Source organism: Erythrolamprus reginae, chromosome 10 (assembly GCF_031021105.1).
Source record: "Erythrolamprus reginae isolate rEryReg1 chromosome 10, rEryReg1.hap1, whole genome shotgun sequence".
Lineage (NCBI taxonomy): Eukaryota > Metazoa > Chordata > Lepidosauria > Squamata > Dipsadidae > Erythrolamprus > Erythrolamprus reginae.
The window spans coordinates 47892415-47911893 of record NC_091959.1 but is presented as its reverse complement, the minus strand read 5'-3'; the positions used below and the strand labels follow the sequence as shown (position 1 = coordinate 47911893).

At 45.1% G+C, this 19479-nt stretch overlaps 1 protein-coding gene across 5 annotated transcripts in view; it reads right to left on the bottom strand.

Moving 5' to 3' along the window:
- Positions 1-1642: 1642 nt before the first annotated feature.
- Positions 1643-19479, bottom strand: part of PITPNM2 (phosphatidylinositol transfer protein membrane associated 2) — a 60657-nt gene continuing 42820 nt past the window's right edge. For 3 of the 5 annotated variants that reach the window (XM_070763210.1, XM_070763213.1, XM_070763211.1), the window contains 9 exons: positions 17957-18169; positions 14985-15133; positions 14084-14200; positions 11178-11294; positions 8927-9075; positions 6260-6409; positions 5365-5548; positions 4050-4178; positions 1643-2886 (listed from right to left, as the gene is read on the bottom strand). In XM_070763210.1, the coding sequence (XP_070619311.1) occupies positions 2539-2886; positions 4050-4178; positions 5365-5548; positions 6260-6409; positions 8927-9075; positions 11178-11294; positions 14084-14200; positions 14985-15133; positions 17957-18169 (1556 nt within the window). In that variant the 3' untranslated portion in view covers positions 1643-2538. The remainder of the gene's footprint in view (positions 2887-4049; positions 4179-5364; positions 5549-6259; positions 6410-8926; positions 9076-11177; positions 11295-14083; positions 14201-14984; positions 15134-17956; positions 18170-19479) is intronic. The other 2 variants (XM_070763214.1, XM_070763215.1) reach the window with 1 other exon arrangement.

Genomic DNA, 19479 nt, shown 5'->3' with positions numbered 1-19479 from the left:
CTTTTCAAGCCAAATAAATGAGAAGCAACAGGAAAAATATAGGTAATCCTGGACTTACAACCACAATCGGAACCCACCCACCCTCGTAGAATTCCTGTTTCTAAGCGGGGTTTTGAGGTTTTGCCCAGTTTTTGTGAACTTTCTTGCCGTCGTCATTAGAAACATAGAAGATTGATGGCAGAAAAAGACCTCCTGGTCCATCTCGTCTGCCCTTATACTATTTCCTGTATTTTATCTTAGGATGGATCTATGTTTATCCCAGGCATGTTTAAATTCAGTTATTGTGATTTACCAACCACGTCTGCTGGAAGTTTGTTCCAAGGATCTACTACTCTTTCAGTAAAATAATATTTTCTCACGTTGCTTTTGATCTTTCCCCCAACTAACTTCAGATTGTGCCCCCTTGTTCTTGTGTTAGAAACATAGAAGCATAGAAGACTGACGGCAGAAAAAGACCTCCTGGTCCATCTAGTCTGCCCTTATACTATTTCCTGTATTTTATCTTAGGATGGATCTATGTTTATCCCAGGCATGTTTAAATTCAGTTACTGTGGATTGACCAATCACGTCTGCTGGAAGTTTGTTCCAAGCATCTACTACTCTTTCAGTAAAATAATATTTTCTCACGTTGCTTCTGATCTTTCCCCCAACTAACTTCAGATTGTGCCCCCTTGTTCTGGTGTTCACTTTCCTATTAAAAACACTTCCCTCCTGAACCTTATTTAACCCTTTGACATATTTAAATGTTTTGATCATGTCCCCCCTTTTCCTTCTGTCCTCCAGACTCTACAGATGGAGTTCATGAAGTCTTTCCTGATACGTTTTATGCTTAAGACCTTCCACCATTCTTGTAGCCCGTCTTTGGACCCGTTCAGTTTTGTCAATATCTTTTTGTAGGTGAGGTCTCCAGAACTGGACACAGTTCTAGTGGAATAGAATCCCCCGTCGGCTTTGTTCGTGAAAAGGTGGCCCTTCCTGTGATACTGCAGGACGTTATAAACACGAACCCGTTTTTAAGCGGGTTAATTTTGATCCCTGGGACAACAAGGATACTAGGATGGTTTGTAAGTGGGCGAAATGGTCGTTGGTTTTCCGTGCCGAACAGTCACTAAACGGAAAGTTGTAAGCCAAAGACCGCCAGTATTATAAATCTACTTCTGCTCTGTTTTTCAGCATCAAATCTCTTCCAGGCAGGGGGAAAAAACACCTTTTCCACACACACACACCCTCCTAATCTCCCTTGTCAGGTTGACATGTCTTACAAAGTGGGTTCAAAATGGCTAATTTGCATTTTTTTTAAAAAGAAATCTTGCTGAAATATATCGAAAGGGTGAACGGACGAGCCCCGCGGATTAAAATTTAATGCCATGCACTATAAATCCGCGAAGGAGGAGGAAAAAAGTAAAACAAAACCCCAAACCTTCTTCCTAAAAGTTTCTCAGTGGAAAAAATCTAAAAAAACCCGTAAGGTTGTGCAGTCACGATGTACCTACATTTTGGAAAAACCACGACTTCTGTCAAAAGCCAATATTGTAAATGTTGGGTGCGGGACGGACGTGAAACAATTCCAGTCTAGCGGAAGGGGAAGGAAATAAATAAATAACAACAGTAACCACAACCATCTGAAAAGGCCTAGGAAGAATTTGGACGTAGCTTCTTTTTATTTTCGGGTTTTAGGCTGAGCAAATATCGCGCTTCCCGGGTGCTCCGAATCGTACGGCAGGGACCGATTTTGTGCCCAAATCGTGCTCCCTTCCCTTCCAAAGAAACAGAATCTCTAGTGCCTGTTAACGCAAATCCCCCCTCCCGAATTAGTGCAATCGGTCAACTTCCAAACTCTTAAAAAAAAACCCCTCCTTTAATTAAAACCAGCCTTTGATAAACCGCCTATCCAGTGGTGTGCGCGCAGCACACGTAGCTTTATGTTGCCGAGCGGAAGCCATTCAACGGGACTCGGCCCAGGAGCTGTGGCTTCCGCTTGTGAGTCCCGAACCCTCCCAAGACCCCAGAAATGAACCAAGTGGTGTTGCGATTGTAAAGCAGCGATAGTTGGCGTCGGCGTCGCCTTCCTCTTGTCCGGGTCCTGCGGACGGCCTATGTAAACCCACGGTCCTCCTTCTGCTTCTCCCAACGGTATCGGTGCGTTCTCTTGGACGGTGTGTCTCCTCGTCTTTGACAGATGGCTAAGAAGAAGTTGGACAGGCACATATTTACAATCTCGGACCCTGGATAAGAGCTGGAAAACGGCGGATCTTGAAGATGAGGCAGCTTGACGTCTCGGCGGTAGGAGGCGGTGCCTGTTGTCGGCGCTCCATGGACCCATGGACCCTACCGCCGTCCAGGCCTGCATGTTTTGTGAGGGAGTGGGAGAGAGGAAACCCAAATCGCTTGGTTGCTCCTGGCCAGGTCTCCGTCGCCCCGCCGGCAATGAGTAGCACCATATTTGCCCACAAGCCCCACGCGGCTGGCTTTGCCACGGCGCTCTCCTTCCGCCACCCGGGCAAGTGCAGCCGGCCATCGTCGTGCCTCGGGCGCCTCTTACTTCTGACCCAGGTTCCCCGGTTCGAGCCTCGGGAGGGTGCTCCGTCCCCAGCAGCCTGCGGCGAGGCTCATGCTCCGTTGGCTGCGTTCTCGGTCCCTTTCCCGCTCGCTTTCGGAGTGGCTTTGCGTCCTCTCTTGACGGTAAGTGGCACCGGGGCCGGCGGAGACAGTGGGCTGAGAGGAGATGGTTCGCAACAGGTGGTTCCTCTTGCGCAGGAATTCGGGTTGGCCTGGGAGTCCAAAGCTGCCCTTCCGGAGAGCCATTCGCGTGGTGTTCTTGGCAGGCCGGGAACGATGGGTGTATTCTAGCTGGGCCAGATGGGACGCGTAACCTTCCGTGATGAACTACGGGACAAAAAGGCAACAAAAGCTCCTTACTTTGGGGCAGGACTCGTGGTGTCCTTGACTTAGGGTCAAAGAACTTCTCTTTGGCGGGACCCAGGGGAAGAGCCTTCTCTGTGGCGGCCCCGACCCTCTGGAACCAACTCCCCCCAGAGATCAGAATTGCCCCCACCCTCCTTGCCTTTCGTAAGCTACTTAAAACCCACCTCTGCCGCCAGGCATGGGGGAATTAAGACTCTTTCTCCCCCTAGGCCGTCACAACTGTATATATGGTATGCTTGTATGTATGTTTGGTTTTTATATATTAAGGGGTTTTAAATTTGCTTTTAGTATTGGATTTTATGGTACATTGTTTATGATTGTTGTTAGCCGCCCCAAGTTTTCGGAGAGGGCCGGCATATAAATCCAATAAAACTAAACTAACTAAAGTAAACTAAACTTCCGGATGGTTTACCTACAGATAGCCCTTTCCCTGCCCTGCCTCTTTCTAATTAATTAATTAAGTAATTAATTAAATCAGAAGCAGAGGTTCAGCCAGATCCTTCGGAACCTCCAGCAATGAGGAAGAAGAGGCTTCTCCTTTTCTTAATGCAAGGGCACGCAGGGCTGCCAAGAAGCAAGAGTGGTTACTCCAGGGTAGGTCTCCTCGGGAGTAAGAGTTGGAGCTAATTGGCCACTCCCCTAGTCTACAACAGAGGCAGCTGAAAGGCTGCAAGAAACAACGTTTTAGAATCATGTATCCATCGTGTCTAAGAAAACCTATACAGGTATTCTGTTTTTTGGATTGTGTATCGAAGACTTCTGGGCATTTTGCCAAGACTTTGAAACTTCGCGAGATAATAAGAAATAATTGCATTATTCTGATTTGACTTTCCGAACTTACAGCAATAGCATTTAGACTTATACCTTTTTTTTCTACAATGGAATAGAATTAGAATTCTTTTTTATTGGCCAAGGGTGATTGGACAGACAAGGAATTTGTCTTTGGTGCAGATGCTCTCAGTGTACATAAAAAGAAAAGATGCATTTTTCAAGGATCATGAGGTACGACACTTAATGATTGTCATAGGATACAAATAAGCAATCAGGAAGCCATCAAGATGCTTCCCTGAGATTTATTGATGGCGGGCAGAGGGCTGGACTCCTTACAACAAAAGGGATCTTACTTGGCATTGGTTCTGTAACTTTTTGGTAGACCTCCCGACAATGTAGATCTGCGGAGGGGACAGGTTGATGGAGGTGTAGACAGAGATATCCTTGGTGGAGCCGTAGGCCGCGTGGATCTTCATGTCCAGCTGGAAGAAGAAGAGGAAGAGGAAGAGGAGAGAAGGAGGAAGAAGAGGAAGAGGAGAAGAAGAAGAGGAGGAAGAGAGAAGGAGGAAGAAGAACAGGAAGAGAAGAAGAGGAGGAGGAAGAGGAGAAGAAGAAGAAGAGGAGGAGGAAGAGGAGGAGGGAAGGAAGAGGAAGAGAAGAAGAGGAAGAGGAGAAGAAGACGAGGAGGAGGAGAGGAGGAGGAGGAAGAACAGGAAGAGAAGAGGAAGAGGAGGAGGGAAGGAGGAGGAAGAAGAGGAAGAGGAGGAAGAGGAGGAGGAGGGAAGGAGGAGGAGAAGAGGAAGGAGGAAGAAATGAAAGAGGAGGACGGAAGGAGGAAGAAGATCATTGTCAGCCTGATATCAAACACTTACAACCACTGCAGCATCCCAAAGTCACAGAATCAAAATTCCGCAACTGATTCATGTTCACGACGGTTGCAGTATTTCCTGATCCCCTTCTGCGACCTCCTGACAAACCAAGTCAATGGGGTAGACAGCTTCCCTTCACACCCGTGTAATTTCCCTGCAATACGAGGGTCGCCCAGAAAGCAATGCACCACATTTTTTTCCCCTCAGCCTAGACTAATGGTACAAATGCGAAACTTTAGATATACATTATTTGAATTGTTAGGAGTGCGTGTGTAAATTTGGCCTTTCTTCAGACAGGATAGCGTAGCTGCAGAAGTGTTTTGAAATGGCGCCTGTAAGGGATGTGATGTTACAAGCGCTGCGTCGTCCTTGGATTTCTCGCTGCAGAGAAGAGAAACTGTTGGGAACATTCACAAACGTTTGTGTACAGTTTATGGAGAATCTGCAATTGACAGAAGTACGGTTAGTCGCTGGGCACAGAGGAGGAGGCTATTACAATGCAGAAATGGCTTCGCGACCAGAACAAGGAGTGGTACCGACGGCATAGACGCCCGTGTGTCTCGATGGAGGAAGGCCATAGAACGGGATGGAGATTACGTGAGAAAATAGGGAGTGTAGAAAAAACATTATTCTTTCTGGTGTGTAAGTTCATAATTGTTGAAGAAAAAAATGAGGTGCATTACATTCTGGCCGACCCTCGTACCATTTCTGATCAGAAGGTCCCGGATTCTCAAAGGTGCGTTTTAACGGGACTCGGACCAGCCTGACCCCTTTACAACCCACTGTGAATCCTGCTTACATCCGTGACTAAAGACTTCAGGAAGTTGGCTTTGTGCCTCAAGGGGTCGTGGACCAGCCCATCGCAGAAGGAAACGACCCCGTGGGGGAAATTGTGCTGTGCTAACCAAGCGACCACTCTCTGCTTCTGCATGTCGGGCCGGCCCGTGACGTAGATAATGAGGTAGCCAAGCTCTTGCCAGTGCCTAAGGAAGGGGAGAACGAGAAAGACGGGTGAACGGAGGGAGAGATGGAGAGACGGCGAGAATATAAACACAGGAGAGAGTGTCTCATAGAAACATAGAAGATTGACGGCAGAAAAAGACCTCCTGGTCCATCTAGTCTGCCCTTATACTATTTCCTGTATTTTATCTTAGGATGGAAATAATAATAATAATAATAATAATAATAATAATAATAATAATAATAAATAATAATAATTTTTTAAAAAATTAGATTTGTATGCCGCTAGATAGATAGATAGATAGATAGATAGATTGATAGATAGATTAGAGAGATATAGATAGATAGATAGATAGATAGATTAGAGAGATACAGATAGATAGATAGATAGATAGATAGCTAGATAGATAGATAGATAGATAGATAGATAGATAGATAGATAGATAGATAGTTCTCTCAAGTAGCTCAATTTTCTTTCCTGGCTATCAAAGTTCAGTTCTAGATAATGATTGAAATGATTAAAGCATTTATGGGTAAGAACATACCATTGAATTATTTCCCATTTTAAAAGTAATTAAGGATGATACTAGAGAAGGAAGGACAACTTAAGTATTCAATAAATAGTGCATAAACAAAACTTACTACCCCCACTGTCCCGTCCCTCCACCATGGGGGCAGCAGGCCAGTACTCGTTCCTATTATTCTTAACACTCCCCACTGCTGAGCTGTCCTACCGTACAACGTCAACTGCTCCAGCCCTGACTTTGGGGTCGCTGCCCATGATGGACACGCTGGCCGCGAAGGAACCGTCGATGCTGAAGACCACGAATTCGGTCCCCCGTGGTAAAACGGTGATGTAGCTATCGGCGTAGGTGTGATCACCCCTATGGAGAAAAAGAAAGGGAAGAGCGAATACTACACGCCTGTCTCATTCCCAGGAAGACAACTCTGCAACAAGAATACGTTAAGGAGTGTGCAGAGCGACCCCTGAGTGTTGTGTTTGGGCCTGGGCCAGCCGTTGCTCCCACAGATGGGAGAGACGTGGCACAAAGTGAATGTGAAAGCCTGGCTGACAGCCAGGAAGATGTGGCAGACAGCCAAGAGGACGAGGCCACTGAGATGCAGGATTCAGCAGACAGCCTAGGGGATTTGGCCTGCAGTCCCTCAGACAGTCTTTCCTCCCTGGGTTCTTCTGCAGATCAATATATTGATCTACGTAGCCGAAGAGCTATGCAAAGAAGGGATCGCTTTAAGGAGTATTACAAATCATTATAGGAGCACCTGGGCTGGTGTGGTTCTTATACTGAGGGCTAAAGGGATAAAAGGGAACAAAGGCCAAGGCAAACTGTGGCTGTTTATCTGTGTTGTTTTGTGATTCCTGCTTCGAAGTTTCTGTGCCGTTGGAGTTTTCAACCCAGCTTTGTCAGACAAGTGGGAGGTGAAAACTCTGGGACTTGCTGTTTGCTTCAAAGATTCAAAAGGACTCCTGAAACGTCTTTGCTCATTCCAAGTTGTCTTTGTTTGTTTTTCCCTGTGTTTTTTGTATGCGGCTGAAGTAAGCCTTGCATTGTTTTCGGACATTAAGAACTGTTTTTTGAGTAAGCTATTTTTGTTTATCTAATACAAGTTTGCTGATTAGCAGAGCACGTGTGTGTTTGATTTCTTTTCATTGGACTATTATGCATTGCCGAGCCAGTCAGGCAGAAGTCATCAAGGATGCACACGTACAAAGGAAGTATGGAATTCCAGCAGATATCCCGGAGATACGAGTAATGACTCAGTCGCAGAAACCAGATACATTAAAGTGTATAAAATATGCACTTAGAAGATATCGTCGACAAATTAAACAGTCCGGTCACGCCCATTCAAATCAGTCAATATCTCTCAATGCAATAATAATACAGTAGTACCTCGACATACGAGTTTAATTTGTGCCAGACTTGAGCTCGTATGTCGATCAATTCACATCTCGAACGAATGCCTTTAGACTTTGCTCTTCGCGCCGAGATAACTGGAAACATGGAATTCTTGCGCCACCTAGTGGACGCTCGGCTCGTATCCCGAATTTGAGCTCGTGTGTCGAACAGAAATTTTGCTTGCGTCTTGGCTCGTAACGTGGAATATTTGCATGTGGAGCAGCTCGTATCTAGAGGTACTACTATATTACAAGTCTTACTTTGTCTTACATTTCAGACATACATTACAGCTTACAAATACATCAAGCTATCAGAGCTTATTATATCAGTCACAATGAATCAGCAGAAAGAGCAGAGAGAGAATCATGCTTTCTGGCTCCCTCTTGTGGCAGTTTGCAACACTGCGTCTTAAAGCTACAGTACTTCAATAAAAACAAATTAGTTTAGTTTAGTTTATTAGATTTGTATGCCGCCCCTCTCCGAAGACTCGGGGCGGCTCACAGCACAACAGTAATACAATACATTACAAATCTAATAATATAAAATTGAATCAATTTAAGAAGGCATTAATACCATAGAAACAAAGAAGACTGACGGCAGAAAAAGACCTCTTGGTCCATCTAGTCTGCCCTTATACTATTTCCTGTATTTTATCTTACGATGGACATATGTTTATCCCAGGCATGTTTCAATTCAGTTCCTGTGGATTTACCAACCACGTCTGCTGGAAGTTTGTTCCAAGGATCTACGACTCTTTCAGTGAAATAATATTTTCTCACGTTGCTTTTGATCTTTCCCCCAACTAACTTCAGATTGTGTCCCCTGGTTCTTGTGTTCACTTTCCTATTAAACACACTTCCCTCCTGAACCTTATTTAACCCTTTAACATAAAGTAGTCCCTCGCTATACCGCGCTTCACCTACTGCGGCTTCACTTCATCGCGGGTTTCTGAGGAAGTCGATCGGCAGATTTAAACAGCTCACCGAACTCGATCGGCAGGTTTTTCCAAAAAAAAAAATATATCTAAAATTGTAAATACTGTATTTAAATACTGTATCTAAAATAAATACTGTGTGGGAAGGGTTTATAAACACTTAAAACAATGAAAACTTACCAAACAATTACAATATAAATACTTAAATAAGTACTATCAGTCGATAAATTCCCCATCGCGGATTTCACCTATTGCGGCCAGGTCTGGAACGTAACACCAGCGATAGGTGAGGGACTACTCTATTTAAATGTTTCGATCATGTCCCCCCCTTTTCCTTCTGTCCTCCAGACTATACAGATTGAGTCCATTAAGTCTTTCCTGATACGTTTCATGCTTAAGACCTTAAAACGTATCAGGAAAGACTTAATGAACTCAATCAACCATAATAAAACCCCTAACTATGCAGTCACACACATTCAATCTAGTTCCTTGTTAGCTTGTTTATATATTGCCAACCTAGCTGTTATGTACGGAGTACTAAAAGGACGTACCTCACCACCATTTTGACAGGGTACACCCCAATCCCCAGCCGTCTCTGCTCGGGAATCACGTAAGAAACCCGTCCACTGCTGTTGGTGACCTCCGTGTCAAAGTAAACCCATTCTCCCGAGGGGGGTTGAGTCATGATGTGAATGTCCACCTGAAGTGTAAAGAAGAAGAAGAAATCTGGAATCTAGATTAGGCCCGGCACCATGTAAGTTCGAATCCTATAGGTTATCTGGACTACAGTACTACCTCTAGATACGAGCATAATTCGTTCCATAAGGGAGCTTGTATCTCAAGGCAACTCGTATATGGAACAAGTTGTTTTTCCCCTCTGAGATAACCAAAAGCAAGGATTCTTGCGCCACCTAGTGGACGCTCGCCTCGTATCCCGAATTTGAGCTCGGGAATAGAACAGAAATGTCTCTCCCCTCGTGGCTCGTATCTTGAAATACATGTAGAGCAGCTTGTATCTAGAGGTACTACTGTATTTTCTTCTTCAATGTGGCTCTACTTTTCAGTTTTGGCTGACCGAGGGCTCTAGAGATCCATGTTTCTCTACTTTGGCAGCTTGAAGGTAGGTAGACTTCAACTCCCAGAATGCCTCAGCTGGTGGAGCTAGCTGGTGATTTCTGGGAGTTGAAGTCCATACGTCACTTCCTTTTGGCTACCTCTGGCCTAAGACTGCTTATTGATCTTGCTAACGCGGCTCTACTTAGCGCTAACTTCCATTCTGGTTGATCAAGAGCTCTACATAGAAACACAGAAACATAGAAGTCTGACGGCAGAAAAAGACCTCATGGTCCATCTCGTCTGCCCTTATACTATTTCCTGTATTTTATCTTAGGATGGATCAATGTTTATCCCAGGCATGTTTCAATTCAGTGACTGTGGATTTATCTACCACGTCTGCTGGAAGTTTGTTCCAAGGATCTACTACTCTTTCAGTAAAATAATATTTTCTCATGTTGCTTTTGATCTTTCCCCCAACTAACCTCAGATTGTGTCCCCTTGTTCTTGTGTTCACTTTCCTATTAAAAACACTTCCCTCCTGAACCTTATTTAACCCTTTAACATATTTAAATGTTTTGATCATGCCCCCCCCCCTTTTCCTTCTGTCCTCCAGACTATAGAGATTGAGTTCATGAAGTCTTTCCTGATACGTTTTATGCTTAAGACCTTCCACCATTCTTGTAGCCCGTCTTTGGACCCGTTCAATTTTGTCAATATCTTTTTATAGGTGAGGTCTCCAGAACTGGACACAGTATTCCAAATGTGGTCTCACTAGCATTCTATATAGCGGGATCATAATCTCCCTCTTCCTGCTTGTTATACCTCTAGCTGTGAAGCCAAGAATCCTACTTGCTTTCCATACCGCCTGACTGCACTGTTCACCCATTTTGACACTGTCAGAAATCACAACCCCTAAATCCTTTTCTTCTGAAGTTTTTGCTAACACATAACTGCCAATACAATACAGTACTTAGATTGAGGATTCCTTTTCCCCAAGTGCATTATTTTACATTTGGAAACATTAAACTGCAGTTTCCATTGCTTTGACCATTTATCTAGTAAAGCTAAATCATTTACCATATTACAGATGCCTCCAGGAATATCAACCCTATTGCACACTTTAGAGTCATCGGCAAATAGGCAAACCTTTCCTACCAAACCTTCCCCTATGTCAGTGATTTTCAACCTTTTTTGAACCGCGGCACATTTTTTACATTTACAAAACCATGGGGCACATTGAGGGGGGGGGACGGCTAAAAAAAGTTTGGACAAAAAAATTCTCTCCCTCTCTTCCTCCCTTTCGCTCTATTTCTCTCCCTTTTTCTCTCTCTTCTTTTTTTCTCTCTCCATCCCTTTCTTTCTCTCTTCATTCTTTCCTTTTTTGCTCTCTTTCTCTCTCCCTCCCTACTTCCCTCTGTCTTTCACTCTCCCACCTTCCCTCCCTCTCTTTATCTCTCTCTTGCTTTCTTTCTTTCTCTTGCTTTCTTTCTCTCTTGTTCTTTCTCTCTTATTTTATTTCTCTCTCTCTTGCTCTTTCTTTCTCTCTTGCTCTTTCTTTCTCTTGTTTCTCTCTCTGAGCTTCACGGCACACCTGACCATGTCTCACGGCACACTAGTGTGCCACGGCACACTGGTTGAAAAACACTGCCCTATGTCACTCACAAACATAATTGGACTTCAACTCCCAGAATTCCCCAGTCGGCCGTGATTCAGACTGAGAGCTCCATGACCTGATCAGCAACCCACCTTCTCCCCCGTGAGCGTGACCATGTCCAACGGACCATACATGAACCTCCCGTTTAACACCTGGGGCCGATCCTCGTTGGCTACGGCGTCGTTGATCCGGTGATTGGCGGTGACATTCTGCCAATAGAAGAAAAGGAGCCAACATCAGATTTGACATTTCCCATCGATTCCCACCACGGCGTCCAGTTTGGTATTTTCAACATCTTTCGCACGTACACAACCTTGTTTGTGGGTTGACACAAGGGATCAATGAGTTTGGTTGGCCATTAATCATTTCTGTGCACCGAGTTTTATTTAACTGCAGTGGGGAGATTTTTTTCCTGCCTGGCTGATGCGTTGATTTAAATTTGCTTTTAAAATTCAACTCGCGGGCTGGCTGTTGGCCTTCCCCACCTGTCACTGCACTGACAAATTGTTCTGTTGGGCTCTCTGGTAGAATCCTCCCAAAACTTCACAGGTACAAATTTCAGACACGCACACGTTTGAAAATTCAAAACAATGTTCTTTATAATGAAAATCCCCTTAAACCAAGCCCTCTTTTAGTACAGCAAAGAGCCCTCGTCTCCAAACAAACTGGTAATTTGTACAAGTCCCTTATCAGTCCTGTGATATTTAGCTTGCAGCTGTGAGACAATTCACAGTCCTTTTTTCACAAAGTGAAACACACTTTGCTCTGGTTTAGTTTCCAAGCAGGGAAAAATCAGCACACAAAAGGTCAAAGTCAGTAAAGCAGTCATGAAACACAACGATCAGATAATCCTCCACAATGGCCAAACCCACAGGCTGCTCTTTATAGCAGCCTCACTAATGACCACAGCCCCACCCAACCACAGGTGGCCTCATTTTCTTTGATAATAATCTCTCAGTTGTTGTTGCCTATTCATCGCTCTCCGCATGCGTGGCTGTATCATTAACTCTTGTTCCGAACCCAAGGAGGAGCTAGAGAATTGATCTCCTTCTGAGCTGTCTGCCCCGCTCTCCTCCCTGTCACTCATGTCTTCTTGGTCAGAGGAGCCTTCATCAGAAGATTCCACCGGGGGCAAAACAGGCCTGCAGCATGTGGATGTCTCCCCCACATGCACAGTCCTTGCGGCAGGAGCTGGGCCAGAGCTAACCACAACACAAATATTGGATTATACAACAGATTCTGCCATTTTGCAACTTCTCACCCATTTTTCTTATTTACTTGATTGGGGCTATCGTCTTCAAAACTGTTTCATAGATTAAAAAAAAAAAACCCTCAAAAAACCTCAGTAAAAATCAGGGATCACTCACTCTTCCCCTTGATTGTCAGAATCAGGCATCGCTGTCAATCAAAAATTCAGGATTTATCGCCTTTTGACCTTCCTGTCTGCTATTTTTTACCAGTACCCCAAAACTGAACTGAATATGCATTGAATTTACACTGATCAAAAAGGGAACCATCAAATAACCCATCCTAGATCTGAATGAATGAAATCCTTTGTTCTGTACAGAGTTGAATGTGCATGACAACAGGTGAAACTGATTGTCAATCAGTGTCGCTTCCTAAGTGGACAGTTTGATTTCATGGAAGTTTGATTGGTTTGGAGTTACATTGTCTTGTTTAAGTTTATTTTTTTTTAGCAGTGTATATAAATGAAATACTTCCTCATCTCTTTGCTCAGTGGGAAAATTTATCTATCTATCTATCTATCTATCTATCTATCTATCTATCTATCTATCTATCTATCTATCTATCTATCTATTTATTAGATTTGTATGCCGCCCCTCTCCGTAGACTCGGGGCGGCTCACAACAGAATAAAACAGTTCATAACAAATCCAATAATTTACAATTTAAAAACATTTAAAAAACCCCATTATTAAACAGACATACGTACAAACATTACCATACATACATTGTATAGGCCCGGGGGAGATATCTCAGTTCCCGCATGCCTGATGGCAAAGGTGGGTTTTGAGGAGTTTGCGAAAGGCAAGGAGGGTGGGGGCAGTTCTAATCTCTGCGGAGAGTCGGGGCCACCACAGAGAAGGCTCTTCCCCTGGGGTCCGCCAACCGATATTGTTTAGTTGACAGGACCGGGATAATCCAGATCAAAGTAATCTAATAAAAGAGCTTTAATTGGATGCGTGATTTTTTTTAAAAAAAGTCACCTCATTACGCCCTCTATTATTATTGTTGTTATTGTTATTACTAATTTGCGCAGTCACCCAGTTGTTATTATTATCACCCCTCTTCTCTGAATCAATGGTACCATTCACGCCCAGGTTCCTAATACAAAGTTGTTGGGGTGGCGCAGCAGGTAGAGTGCTGTACTGCAGGCCACTGAAGCTGACTGTAGATCTGAAGGTCAGCGGTTCAAATCTCATCTCCGGCTCAAGGTTGACTCAGCCTTCCATCCTTCCGAGGTGGGTAAAATGAGGACCCGGATTGTGGGGGCAATAGCCTGGCTCTGTTAAAAAGTGCTATTGCTAACATGTTGTAAGCCGCCCTGAGTCTAAGGAGAAGGGCGGCATAAAAATCGAATATAATGTAGATAGATAGATAGATAGATAGATAGATAGATAGATAGATAGATAGATAGATAGGTAGATGATAGATAGCTAGATGATAGATAGCTAGCTAGATGATAGATAGCTAGATAGCTAGATAGATAGATGATAGATAGATAGATAGATAGATGATAGATAGATAGATGATAGATAGATAGATAGATGATAGATAGATGATAGATAGATAGATGAAAGATAGATAGATAGATAGATAGATGAAAGATAGATAGATGATAGATAGATAGATGATAGATAGATAGATAGATAGATAGATAGATAGATAGATAGATAGATAAATAAATAAATTTGAGGCTTTTATCGTCCTTCTCTGTTTGGGGTGCTAGCCCACCGGGGTCACGAACGGCCACCCACCCGTAGCTTGACATGAGTCCGTTTACGGAGCCACTTCTCCCTGGGCTTAGAAGGTGTGAAGACGGAGACCTCTTTCCCATCCACTTCAAGAATGCTGCCGTTTTCGTGACGCATCACCTGAAAAGACACAACGGACAGATTGAGCTCATGAAGTCTTTCCTGACAAGTTTTATGCTTATGACCTTCCACCATTTTTGTAGCCCGTCTTTCGACCCGTTCAATTTTATCAATCTCTCTTTGTAACTGAGGTCTCCAGAACTGGACACAATATTCCAAATGGGGTCTCACCAGCGCTCTCTACAGCGGGATCAATCTCCCTCTTCCTGCTTGTTATACCTCTAGCTATGCAGCCAAGCATTCGACTCACTTTCCCTATTGCCTGATGGCACTGTTCACCTATTTTGAGACTGCCAGAAACCACTGTCCAAAAATCCTTCTCTTCTGAAGTTTTTGCTAACACAGAACTGTCAATACAATAAGACTGAGGATTCCTTTTCCCAAAGTGCATTATTTTACATTTGGAAAACGTTAAACTGCAGTTTCCGTTGCTTTGACCACCTATCTAGTAAAGCTAAATCATTTGCCATATTACAGACGCTTCCAGGAATATCAACCCTACTGCCTGGTCCTAAGCCATGTAGGGCTTTTTAGGTCATAACCAGCACTTTGAATTCTGCCCGGAGACCAGTTGGCAACCAGTGCAGCTCACAGAGTGATGTCGAGATGTGGGCAGATGTTGGATGCACACGTTTTCCCACGTTGAGGTGTGACGAAAGGGCGCGACCCACAAAGGCTGGTGTAGAAATGGCCAAGGAGTCTTAGAGACCCCCACAATAAGCCCACGATGGGCAACTAGCAGTCGGAGGACGAGTCAGAAAGTTATGGGCAGGAGGATCCTCACCTGCCTGAGGAGGAAGGAGACCACGTCGGTGGATTCCCAGTAACTGGCGTGGAAGAGGTGTGGTAAGGCAATTGTGGGGAAGGCAGTCAGCGCATCGGGGCAGTAGAGAGCATAGTCGATCCTTTTGGTCCCCCACCACTTGGCTGCGACTGAGAGCAAGAAAGAGAGGAGGGTTTTGGCATCTCCACCAACTTCCAAGACCTTGGACCAGGGGTAGGCAAAGGTTGGCTCTCCTTTGACTTGTGGACTTCCAACTCCCAGAATACCTGAGCCCATCATGCTAGCTCAGGAATTCTGGGAGTTGAAGTCCACATGCCACAGAAAAGCCAATTTTGCCTACCTCTGCCTCGGACCATCCAGGACAAAGGTCAGAAAACTCCCCTGGTCTGTCCACGTCAGTCCAATTAAATGTTTGGCTCTTCTCAGACCATGGAAGAAGGTCCAGGAGGAGCTGTCCCAACCCCCACTTGGGAATGTCAACCAATGAACCTTCGGTTTTTGAGAACATACCTTGAGGAAAACCTATTTCTGAATCTTACAACAAGGACAGCCAAAATTTGAGCTTCAAAGAAAGGATAAACAGAAGCTGGTCTGGATAAGAAAGTCCCCACCTGTTATTCAGTGTTAGCAATCTCGGGAATTTAAATGGAAAAGGCTGAAGGCCGGCCTGGAAGGAGAATTCTTAGATTTTAGGTCCAGAAAAGCAAACTGGCTTGGTCGAATTACACTGCTCAAAATAAATAAATAAAGGGAACACTTAAACAACAGAATATAACTCCCAGTAAATCAAACTTCTGTGAAATCAAACTGTCCACTGAGGAAGCAACGGTGGTTGAGAATCAATTTCACCTGCTGTTGTGCAAATGGAACAGTTGTGCAAATGAGAATATTTTATTCATTCAGATCTAGGATGTGTTATTGGAGCGTTTTCTTCATTATTATTTTTTGAGCGGTATATTTCCAAATCAAATTTCCGTAGCCTCCATCTCACAAGAAGTGACTTTGCTGGGCTTCATTCGATTCCTTCTTTTAACTCCAGAGAAAAATCCACCACTGAGATCCAGGATAATAAAAGACACTCAAAGTGGGGCCGAACTCTCAATGGTCAAATTTACAGTTGGGACAGCAAAGCAGGAACGTCCAAGCCAAGCGACGAGGGTTATCCGGGAAGTAAGGCTACAAGGCCCGTAGCTCTCGCTGGGAATGTCGGCGGAGGATGTTGGTATTACTATCATGTAGCGGGAAGCCAGTGGAAAAGAATGAACAGTGCCAGGGGTCAGTAGATCATTGACCGGCATTGTGGGGAAGGTTAGAGATGAGCGTCCTCATTCCGCTGTAATACGCTATCCAGCGGTGGGCTATAAGCCGGAACTAAATTGCATTCGCCGCGGCGGCTCGTAAATTCTTTTGCTGATGCACCTGTGGAGGTAGCAAAATCGCGCACGGAGTTGCAGTGCGCCCATGTTTCGGCAAGGTTTCTTTGCTTCCGCGCATGCCGAAACATGGGTGCACCTGTGGCTCCGTGCGTGATTTTGCCACCTCCACAGGTGCAGAAGCAAAATCGCGCTGGCCCTGCAAGAAATTATGAGCCGCGGCGGCGAGCGCAATTTAGCGTTAAAGGTCGTAGCCCGCCAATGACGCTCCCTGAATGCGAAGGGCAGGAATGCCGCTGCGATGGGGTCCCAGGATGCTGACTGAAGCGCATAACATTGACAGAGTCAGTGCTGCCCGAGAATTTCTTGACCATTTCGAGATCGGACATGAGGTTTTTCTCAACTGTAGAGTGACAGGAGATGAAACTTGGGCTTAATATCACCTTACTCCAGAGAGCAAACGTCGATCAATGCAGTGGCGCCATACCCATTCTCCTTCAGCCCCAAAATTCAAAACTGGGCAATCGGCGAGATAAATCTTGGGCACCCTTTGCGCACAAATCTTGGGCATTTATCGCAGAAGTGTTCCTGCCCTTCGCATTCAGGTAGCGTATTACAGTGTTCCCTCGATTTTCGCGGGTTCAAACTTCACGAATAGCCTATACCACGGTTTTTCAAAAAATATTAATTAAAAAATACTTCGCAGTTTTCCCCACCCAATGACGTCACATGTCATCGCCAAACTAATAATTTTTGCAAATAAATGACAATTTTTTAAAAAATAAATAATTATGTTTATAAATATCAGGATCACTAAGTGTCTTATTCAATGGTGAGTACCAGTAATAATAGTGAGTAAATGGTTGTTAAGGGAATGGGAAATGGTAATTTAGGGGTTTAAAGTGTTCAGGGATGGCTTGTGATACTGTCCATAGCCAAAAATGGTGTATTTACTTCCGCATCTCTACTTCGCGGAAATTCGACTTTCGCAGGCGGTCTTGGAACGCATCCCCCGCGAAAATCGAGGGAACACTGTATATGCATTTTGCACTTGGAGGGAAACAGAATGAGGACGCTCATCTCTTAACCTTGACCACAACGCCAGCCGATGATCTCCTGACCGCTGACGCTACTCGTTCTCTCCCGCTGTCTTCCCGCTACACGATAGTCCTACCAACTTCTCCCGCAGACATTTCCCACGAGAGCTATGGGCCTTCTAACCTGACTTTCCGGATAACCCTCGTATTTTTGCTTTTTCGGGCTGACGAAGTATTTAAGGCATTCTCCAAAGTCAGGAACCAGCCTTGCCTTTCCCCCCAAAAAACAGCTCAAGAGGACAAGATAACTGGAGGACGTGTGCCGTGTAGAACGTGAAGACGAATCGGAATGAACTTGACTCTCCGTGAAGGGTAGTTAGTAGCGTGTTGGTTAATCTCCGGAGCGAGAGCTTTTTTAAAATAAAGAGAGTGTTTTGTTAAAACAGAGAGCAAGATTCGAGAAGCAGCTCAGGCGAAGATGGTTTTTGGGTTCTGGAGTCAGCGAAAGAAGAGATAAGCAACTGCTCCGTTCGGATCCCGTTCTGCTCGCTCTCCAGAATACCTTTGCGGACATCGAGATCTGGAACCAGACGAACGGCCTCCGTTTCCCCGTGGAGGGAGCTCTCAAACCTTCGTCCTAAAGCATTCGGGGACCTTTCGGGCTTGAGCCCCCGGGCCGTCCTGTGGGGGACGGACTGGATGTGGGGTTTGTGGGGCAGCGCTAGGAGTGCCAGAAGGCTAGACCCTCTGGAGTGGTTGAGGTGGTGTTTTTTCTCTAAAAGGAATCACATTTTCAGAGAGAGAAAGAGCGGGAGGGAGGGAGGGAGAGAGGGAGAGAGAGCAAGGGGTAGAGAGAAAGAGGGAGGGAGCGAGAAAGGGAGGGAGACAGGGAGGGGTAGAGAGAGAAAGAGGGAGGGAGAGAGAAAGGGAGGGAGCGAGAAAGAGGGAGAGAGAGGGAGGGGTAGAGAGAAAGAGGGAGGGAGAGAGAAAGGGAGGGAGAGAGGGAGGGGTAGAGAAAGGGAGGGAGAGAGAAAGGGAGAGAGGGAGGGGTAGAGAGAAAGGGAGAGACGGAGGGAGAGAGGGAGGGGTAGAGAGAAAGGGAGGGAGAGAGAAAGGGAGGCAGAGGGAGAGAGGGAGGGGTAGAGAGAAAGAGAGGGAGAGAGAAAGTGGGAGGGAGAGAAAGAGGGAGAGAAAGAGGGAGGGAAAGAGGGAGATGGAGGGAGAGAGGGAGAGGGAAAGGGAGGGATGGAGGGAGAAGGAAGGAGGGAGAGGGAGGGACGTAAAGAGAGAGAGAAACGGAGAAAGACAACAGGAAAATAAAACACACGCTTTTGTTAAAAACACACGGGGAACCATGCCAAAAAAATAAAAAATAAATAGATTTTTGACCTCTAATAACGCATTGGGGTTATAGAGTGTGTTCAACCATATATTGGATGAGTTAAAAGTCAACCGTGCCTTTGGCTTTGGAATTGGAAATTTGGGATCTTGGGGTTTAGTTGATGAATCAGGACAGGAAGTTAAAAAAAGGGAAGCAGCTTTTGAACATTACGAACTCTTAGGAAAGGGTCGCGCTTTGTTTGGGAATTATGGGAGGTTAAAAAAGCAGCGTTTTAAAACTCCGAAGGTCAACAGTGCAAGTGAGTTGGAGGTGACTGTGTTCTCAACCCCGAGGACAAAAAATGGACATTTTTCACTTGATTTATTGCATTATGACTTGTCAACTCTTAAGAAGAGTGGACCTCAACTCCCAGAGTTGGACTCCACACATCTTAATAGCAATAGCACTTAGAATTATATACTGCTTCACAGTGCTTCACACAACCTCTCTAAGTGGTTTACGGAATCAGCCTCTTGCCCCCAACAATCTGGGTCCTCATTTGACCCCCCAAGGAAGGATGGAAGGCTGAGTCAACCTTGAGTCAGGAAGGAAGGAAGGAATTAGGTCCCACAGAGTTGGCCTTCTCCGACTAAACAATGTCGTCTGGCGGGACCCAGGGGAAGAGCCTTCTCTGTGGCGGCCCCGGCCCTCTGGAATCAACTCCCTCCAGAGATTCGAACTGCCCCCACCCTCCTCACCTTCCG